This window comes from Haematobia irritans, chromosome 3, assembly GCF_050003625.1.
Source record: "Haematobia irritans isolate KBUSLIRL chromosome 3, ASM5000362v1, whole genome shotgun sequence".
In the NCBI taxonomy this organism is placed as follows: domain Eukaryota; kingdom Metazoa; phylum Arthropoda; class Insecta; order Diptera; family Muscidae; genus Haematobia; species Haematobia irritans.
This window is the reverse complement of record NC_134399.1, coordinates 208838954-208847828: the sequence shown is the minus strand read 5'-3', so window position 1 is coordinate 208847828 and position 8875 is coordinate 208838954. Positions and strand designations below refer to the sequence as shown.

General features: G+C 25.7%; 1 protein-coding gene across 12 annotated transcripts in view; it reads right to left on the bottom strand.

Moving 5' to 3' along the window:
- Positions 1–1593: 1593 nt before the first annotated feature.
- LOC142231792 (3',5'-cyclic-AMP phosphodiesterase-like) overlaps positions 1594–8875 on the bottom strand; it is a 769719-nt gene continuing 762437 nt past the window's right edge. For all 12 annotated transcript variants that reach the window (XM_075302431.1, XM_075302430.1, XM_075302432.1 and 9 more), the window contains one exon: positions 1594–8763. In XM_075302431.1, coding sequence (XP_075158546.1) covers positions 8596–8763 — 168 coding nt within the window. In that variant the 3' untranslated portion in view covers positions 1594–8595. The remainder of the gene's footprint in view (positions 8764–8875) is intronic.

Below are 8875 nucleotides of genomic sequence, written 5' to 3'. Positions count from 1 at the left end.
ATAATTATATATAGGCTCCATATGAACCGATCCCCAGATTTGACCTCCGGAGCCCCTTGGAAGAGCAAAATTCTTCCCATTTGGTTGAAATTTGGTACGTGATGTTGGTATATGGTATCCAACAGCCATACAGGAATTGGTTCCTATCAGTCCATAATTATATAGAGCTCCTATATAAATCGATCCCCAGATTTGACCTCCGGTGCAATTTGGAGAATCAAAATTCATCCAATCTGGTTGAAATTTGGTACGTGGTGGTAGTATATGATATTTAACAACCATACCAAAAGTGGTCCATATTAGTCCATAATCATATATAGCCCCCATATAAACCGATCCCGAGATTTGGTTTTGGAGCCGCTTGGAGGGGCAAATTTCATCCGAGTGAGTTGAAATTTGGTACATTGTGCTAGTATATGGCCGTTAACAACCATGCCTAACTAGGTCCATATCGGTCTGTAGTTATATATAGCCCTCAGATAAATAGATCCCCAATCAAAATTGGTCCATATCAAGTTCATAATTGTATATAGCCCACATATAAGCGACCCCCATATTTCAATTCTGGCTCTCTACGTACCGTGCAAAAGTCCATATTGATTCGTTATTATTTAGTCTTACCTATACATAAATTTTTTGTCTAATATATACCATGTATGGACAAACTCACAATTTAGAAAACGATGTTAAGAAGTTTTAAGATACCACAACCGAAGTAATTCGATTGTGGATGAGTCTTTTGTAGAAGTTTCTACGCAATCCATGGTGGTGGAGGATACATAAGATTCGGCCTGGCCGAACTTACGGCCGTATATACTTGTTTTGCACTGATTTAGTTTTCACTTTAGTGGCTAAACTCGAACTTAATTCTCACCGTTAGCTACTAAACTAAAACTTAATACCCACCTTAATGTAGTAATTGTAGTTTCATATAGCTCCTAAAAGTATGCTATAAATATGAAACATACTTATGGTACAGATCAGCCGATATTACACAATAGACATATTACTAGTTATAAATACCTCCTGAAGGTATTCAACATAATTTGTAGATTTAATGTTTTACAAGAGGCGGTGTATACTCGGCCGTAAATTCAACATAAAAACATAATTACACAATGTTTAGATCATAAATAAATTAAAAAATTGATAGTAGTTTTTTTAGCTATAGGTTAGCGAAAATTTGGAAATCCATAGAAAATTGTTATTCAATTTTTAGAATCTTTAATTTTTCAATGGAATAAATGTGGTGGTATAAGAATTGTGGACAGTTATTTTGTTGTTAGGTTAATAATAGCTGCTTTTTGTTTTTAAGATGTTTTCGAAATTTATTACACTCTATTAATATGTATTAGTAGTAAGATTATAAATTCATTCATTAGTTCGAATTCTTGTTTAGATGTTCATTAAATATTTAATGGGATGTTTACGTTTTGTAAATTATCGGTTATTTATTTGTATGCAGGGGGGGAAAAATTAGTAGTAAAGAAAAAAAGACTATTTACCGATTTCAGATATATTTCACTCAAAGTTTGGTTTTCTTCCCCGGGGATATAGTTTGTTTGTTTTTGAAAAACTCTGCGTATATATATGTATTTTTTAATAAATTTCATTTTTATTTAAGATTTTTATATTTTCACAAACATTTTTTTTGTAGTTTTGGGGGAAATTTTAAAGGATCTTCATAAACATTTCAAATGTTTTAAGGTGGGGAGTTCAGGGTATCTGAGCAAGGGTGAAAACATAACAGGAAAGGGATATTGTTTTTTTTTAATATGGGTTGGAGTTTTTTTTTTTTTTTGATATAAGGAAATTTAAACTTATTTTTAATTACAATCAATGTTTACAAATAGATCCAAGTTTACATTTGTTTTATTTTCTATAACATATTGTTTTAATTTTCTTTCTTTATATTAAACTATTAGTTTAACAATGTTTGGTTGTTGTTGTTGATGTTTTATTTTCATTTCTTTGTGTAGGGTGACTTTTTTTGTAATGCTAAATTCCTTTTTTCTTTTTTCTATATAGATTATTTTCTTTTTCTTTATATCTATTAATAGTATATAGTATCTATATATATAATAAGTATTAATTTTTTAAATGATATTTTTTTAACCACCAAGGTTCTTGTTTGTTTTCTTGCATTAAATTTGCCTTTTGTTATATATATTTCACTACTAATTATTATAAATATATATTTATTTTTATATATATGTATATATAGTTTCTTTTTTTTTGGTAGGTTTTGCCTAAAGGCAAAACTGTTTTTTGTTGTTGTTGTTTGTTTTATTTGTTGTTTCCGTTTTGTTTGCTTGTATTTGTAAAAATAAAGAGCGGGATCCTGCCCTGTCAACAAAATTAAAATTAAAAAAAGTAATGTGAACTAATAAGTCATTAATAATAATAAATTAACATTTTTTGTTTGTTTTCTTTTATGTTTTCTTTTAAAAATACATTAAAATAAATTAAGGTTAAAAAAGAATTTTAATTTTTTTGTTGTTGTTAAAAAGTTTGTTTTATATAATATTATTTGGCCATAATTTGTCATTTTAGTTAAAAAAAAACAATGTGTTTTGTTATATTTATTTATTGTTATTGTTTATAAAATGTTATTGGTTTTTAATTTGGTTTCATTAAATAAAAGAAGAAGTTCTTATAAAGTATTAAAAAAAGGATAACTTCTTCATGTCGTGTAAGTAAAAAAATTCATTTGAAGAAAAGAAATATGTTTTGTTGTTGTTTAGTAAGATTATTTTATAAAAATTAATAATTTTGAAAAAAATATTTTTCGTTTTTCATTTTTCACTTTTTTTTCATATTAGAAAGAAAAAAATACATAAGTTGAAAAAAAACGTATAATTGTGCTTTTAGTTTAAATTTTAGTTACTTGCTTGTTTGTTTTTTTTTGGTTTTTATAAAAAAGAAGAAGACTTAGTGATGTTTTTTTTTCACAAAAAATTTTTGTTTTCTTTTTGGTAGAGAGTTTAAGGAAGCATTGATTTGTTTTTGGTTTAATTTTGAAATTATTAGAAAATTAAAAATAAAAATTAAATATAAGAGTTTTCCAATATTTTTGGGTTTTTCTGCCAGTAAATAATTTGCATTTGCTATCTCTTCAAAAAAAAAAGCTTTATTTTTTATACTTAAAATTATACTTTTTTTACTTAAATTCGAGTCCAACAGTTCAATTAGTTTTGTTTGTTATATATATATTGCCTATATATAAGTGTATGTATGTGTGATGCTTTATATTTGTTTTATTGTTAAGTTGTCAATGTCAATGATTTAACTGTTATACATAAGAAATTTCTATAGAAAGTGATACATTTCTAAATAAGTTTAATATTCGCATTTTGTTTTCCAAAATTTTCACTATTTGAAAATATAAGGAGAAAAAATTATTAAACAGATTTTTGTACCACAATTTATTTAATATTAATAGGTGTTGACATTTAAAAGTAAAGACAAATTGGCAATGGTGAGTAGCCATTATAACTTTCTGTGCTCAAAGAGAAATTGTGATTTATTTTGTATACAAACTCATTGAAATTACTCGCACTTTTCATGAGTTGTTACATTCATCTAAGAGAATAGAGACAGTTGTTGGGTGCTGTATGTTGATATTCAAATTGGCAATGGTGAGTATCCATCATGATTTTCTGTTCCCAGAGAGCAAACGACATTTACTTGTTACTCTTGTAACAAAATGCATGCAAATCTCGTTATTCTCTTGTAGAACAATCTCATTGAAAATGGAATATATTTTCTCTCTCTCTCTTTTCTAAAAAGCCGATCTGCCTATCAAAGAGAAAATAAGAGATATAGTTTATATAAATTACTCACACAATTCGTGAGTTGTTATACAGACAACTAAATATTCCCAACATTTAGGGTATGCTGATATTCAAAATGAACTGGGTATGCTGATATTCAAAATGAAAGGCAAATTCTGTGTTCTCAGCGAGGTATTTTCTCGTCTAACAGTATCACTGAAAATCTCCCGTAAGAAAAGAGAACTTATCTGTTCATCTAAATGTTTACGGCAAAATTTTTCTACAAATATTTACACACCATGTTGCCCACGATAGTGTTGGAATTTAATTGAGAAGTTGATGTGAATCAATGACATGCCAAATTTTCCCACTAGCCATTAATTGGTGGTGTTTTATGTAGTTGTAAAATTAGCAACCTTTAGATTTGTTTACTATTGAAACAGTGATGCCAACTGGAACAAAAAAAGAATGAAAATTCTATTCTCGCCCTTCAGATTGAATTTCTACGTATGACGAGCAATTTAAACTCAAATCATTACGATGGAAAAAAGTGTTATGTCTCAAACAATTGTCCGTACACCAAACTGTTGAACATATATTTTATCGTATCTCAGAAACTAGATAATTTGAGTTTATTCGATCTTTTGCGAAATCATTGCGATGGAAAAAGTGTTATACATACACTGTCTCAAACAATTGTCAGTACACCAAACTGTTGAACATATATTTCATCGTATCTCTGAAACCAGATAATTTAATTTTATTCGATCTTTTTTGGTATCCAATAGAAAAAAAAATCATTCTTTAAAATAAAATTTACTTGAAACGAATTGGCCATAATGTTTCAGAGATACATGGGAAAAATGGCTTTAACAGTTTGGTGTACGGACAATTGTTTGAGACAGTGTATATCCTAGAGGTTGGGCTATATTGAAATATTTATGAAATTAGTCCCACGATAATATTCTGACTTCTATCATTTAACAACGCAGAGGAAATCGCAAATCAGAATTCTGCAGAAGGTGAAAAATTTCCTCCCTTCTAAAGTTTAGATTTCCAAAAATCTAGGCTTTTTGTCCCATAATTTGATGACTTTACAAATTGAAATTTTATTAAAATTCATAATCACGAAAATCCCTAGATTTTGCATCTATGCCGAACAAATACAAAAGTCTGATAAATGAACTTGAAGTCTATGATATTTAAAATTTGTAGGCATATTGAATTCAAAGCTTATGTTTGGTTTTTCCTTGGAGGTGGACTTTGGAAATTTATATATTTAAAATTTGTAGGCATATTGAATTCAAAGCTTATGTTTGGTTTTTCCTTGGAGGTGGACTTTGGAAATTTATATAACACATATTTTTCTCACATCTTTTGACATTAAAATGGGTATGTATAACAGTTAAAACATTAATCCTATTGTATAAATTTATTTTTTTTATTTGAAAATAAATTTTGAATTTTTCTTAATTTGTATTCCCAAGTTTATTTGTGAATCAATATTTTGATTTTAATTACGGATTTGTTGTTTTTTTAAATGTTTCTATACCTGTTTCACTTTGCATTTTGGTTTATTATATATACCTATTCTCATAATTAAAAATAATAAAAAGACAACAACTTGCTTGGCATTAACTTAAAAACTAAATATGCATTATAAAATTTAATTAATAAAACTAAAAAAAAATAAGAATTAACAAGAACAATTAGGGATTGGGATATTGTTTTTGGTTTGTTTAATTTCTTTCTTTTTTTTCACATATCTAATAATTTTTTCTTTTGTTCTTTTGTATAAGTTTAAGAGTTGGGGGCGGGGACAGGAGGGCATGCATACAAACTTTTTTGTTTAATTAAAATTATTAAGGAAATGAAACAAAATCATAGAAAAATATTAATTATAATAATTTTCTTTTATAATTAATAACATTAATGGTAACAATATTTCTATATTAAAAAAAATTATTGAAAAATTTAAGCTTTTGTTGTTAAAAAGAATTCTTAGTTTAAAATCAAAATCAATCAAAATTACTTTTGAAATAAGAAAACTATTAAAATGTTGTTTTAGCTTAGATAAGGTGTGCTAATTCTTTATACAAATAACTGTTATAATAGTAGTGATGCTTATGATTTTCAATAAAATTATATCCATTCATATTGTTTTTTTCTCAAGGATTGTTTGGTTTTTTGGTTTACCCAGTTTTTGTTTTTTTTTTTTTGTCAAAGTCATTAGTTAAACAAAGAGAAGGAACACAATCATTTTAAATATATATGCATAGTAAACGAAAATAATAAAATATTTTCATGGTCAATATTTGTTTTTTTTTTTTTTGTGGCAATGATTTTATTATTTTATACAGTTAAAACTTTCAAAAGTGGACATCCACGGTTTCCTATAGTTTCTCCACATTTTTGGAGGTGTCCAGTTATGAGAAGTTTATTTTAATTTTATCACGACAATTGCCCGTTTTTGAGAGATGTCCGGCTAGAGTGTCCAAATTGATGAGGTTTTACTGTACTTTGCAAAATTTTATATTCTCAAAATTAGAAATTAATATTACTATAAATATTTTTTTCTATAGTAATCTTATTCCTTCTCTAAGCATGTCAATATAACAGTTTTACATTCATTTTTAGTATTTTTCTTTTTAGGTTTTCGTAATAGCAGAGAAGGACCATAATAATAATATGAGACATATTTATTGCAAAAAAAAAAAAAAAAAATAATATATATTTTTCACTGGAGGTTAAAAATATATATTCACAAAAATGTTTAATTATGTATACAATATTATTATCTTCCCTTGTATTTATAATAAGCATCATTCTTCCTTGTGTTAGTCAATATAACAGTTTGTTTTTTTTTTGAAGAACTGGTATATACATGGGTTTTTGTTTTTATTTCCATAAACGGAGAGTAGAAAGACAATATGACATTATGCACACAAAACAAATTTGGAGATAGATTTTCCATTAAAAATTTTAATTTAATTTTAATTTTTGTTTTAAGTAACTGTATAAGGCCTTTGTAAGGCTTAGTTACATATGAAAATAAATAAATTAAATTAAATTAATTTTAAAAACATGTTCTATCACACAATTTATTTGATTTAACAAAATTTTTAAACAAAAAAAATTAGATCAATTAATTTTTTGTGACGTCATTTACACATTGACTTGGTCAATGCACACAGAAAAAATTTCCAATATTTTTCCAATTAAAATTTTAATTGAATATAAAAAAAAATCCAAACATTTTAATAAAAAATTGTATCAATTAATTTCTTAGTTAATACAATTTTTTTATTTAAAAATTTTCAATATTTTTCCAATTAAAATTTTAATTGAATATAAAAAAAAAATATCCAAACATTTTAATAAAAAAATTAAATCAATTAATTTCTTAGTTAATACAATTTTTTTGATTTAAAAATTTCAATTTAATTGGATCAACTTATTTCGCGATTGAAGTCAAAAATTATTTTTTCTGTGTGTATTTTAGAACTAAAACCTTACATATTTTTTTATAAAAAACTATATCATTGGCATACAAAAAATAGGATGAAATAATTTTTTATTTTATGTTTGTAGTAATAATATGTATAACATTTTTGTGTTCTTCTTAGCTTTTGATAAACTGGAAGAAGGATGCCACTAATATTGGAAATAGTTAAAGATAATAATTAAATATTTTCATGGTATATATAAAAACATTTCCATTGTGATTGTGAAATTTATTTTTGTTACATTCATATATTATTTTCTCTAATAAAAATATATATTATTAATGAAAATGTTTTTTTATTTTATTTATATAATAATTATATTCCTTCTCTTCGTAAGTCAGTATAACAGTTTTGTCTTCAAGTATAGGGTCTTGTCTGTAATACAGAATGTATGTCTAGTCTAGTTTTTGGGGTTTGTGTTTTTTTTCGAAAATTTTCTATTCTTTGGGCTTGTCAATATTTAAAAAAAAAAATAAAAACTATTAATTACAAATTATATATAAATAATTACAAATTCAAATTGTTTTGAGAAAAATAAAAATGTTTCATAAAAAAATATTAAAATTAAATAAAATAAAACAATGAAACTTTTTGCAGTTTTTTTGATGGTTTTAAGAATTTTCATTAAAATTATTTTTGTTGTTGTTGTTGTTATTTCTAAATGAAATTTTCCCTAAACAATTATTTTTTGTTAGTTGTTCTTGTTGTTTCTTTAGTAGTTACTAATTATTTCTGTGATGTTTTATTTATCTCTTGAATTTTTTTTATCAATTTGTCGGTGTCATAAAAATTATTATTTGTTATTAAGGGATAATAATTTAAAAAAAATATATATTTATATAATGTTGTTCTTGTTCTTCTTCATTTTTTAAACTTAAATTGTTGTGTTTTAGTTGGGGTTTCTTTAGAGTTTTTGTTTCATTTCTCTTGTTTTGTTAGAAAAAGTAAAATCTTAACTATTTGTTGTTGTTGTAGTTGTTTTTGTTTTAGTTTAAATTGCTATTTTAGCATTGTCTTAAGAATGAAAAATGTTTGTTAGAACGTTTTGCTTTGTGTAGCTTGAAGTGTCTATATGTGTAATGGTTTTGATGACGAAAAAAATTTCTCTTTTTTTAAGATTTTTTTTTTGGATTTTTTGGTTATTTTTTTTCTTCTTGTTTTTAGGGTTGTAGGTTTTTGTTTTGTGTGTATTTTTCATCTTTAGTTCTGGTAGTTTTCTGTTTTTGTTTTTTTTTTTTTGGTTAAAGTCACTAACGTATAAGCAAAAAATTTTGCGCCTTTTCAGTTATTTTTCGGCATAGTCCCACGACTCTCCGTCACATTCCAGCGTGATGCGGTTGATTTTGACTCCCCGACGGTTTATTATCACCCGCGGTGGTCATTGTGTCAGTAGCATTAATCACCTCATCACCACGTTCGGCAGCAGTTTCATCGCCTTCCTCCAATTCAGCTAAATTCTCTTGATCAGACTCTTCAAGGGTTACCTAAGTGAGAGAAACAAGAGGGAAAATGTTATTTTATGTTTCTGAAATTTGCTTTCCTAAATTTTTAAAAATTTGCATAAATATTACGTTAAATTACAAAATGAAAATAATA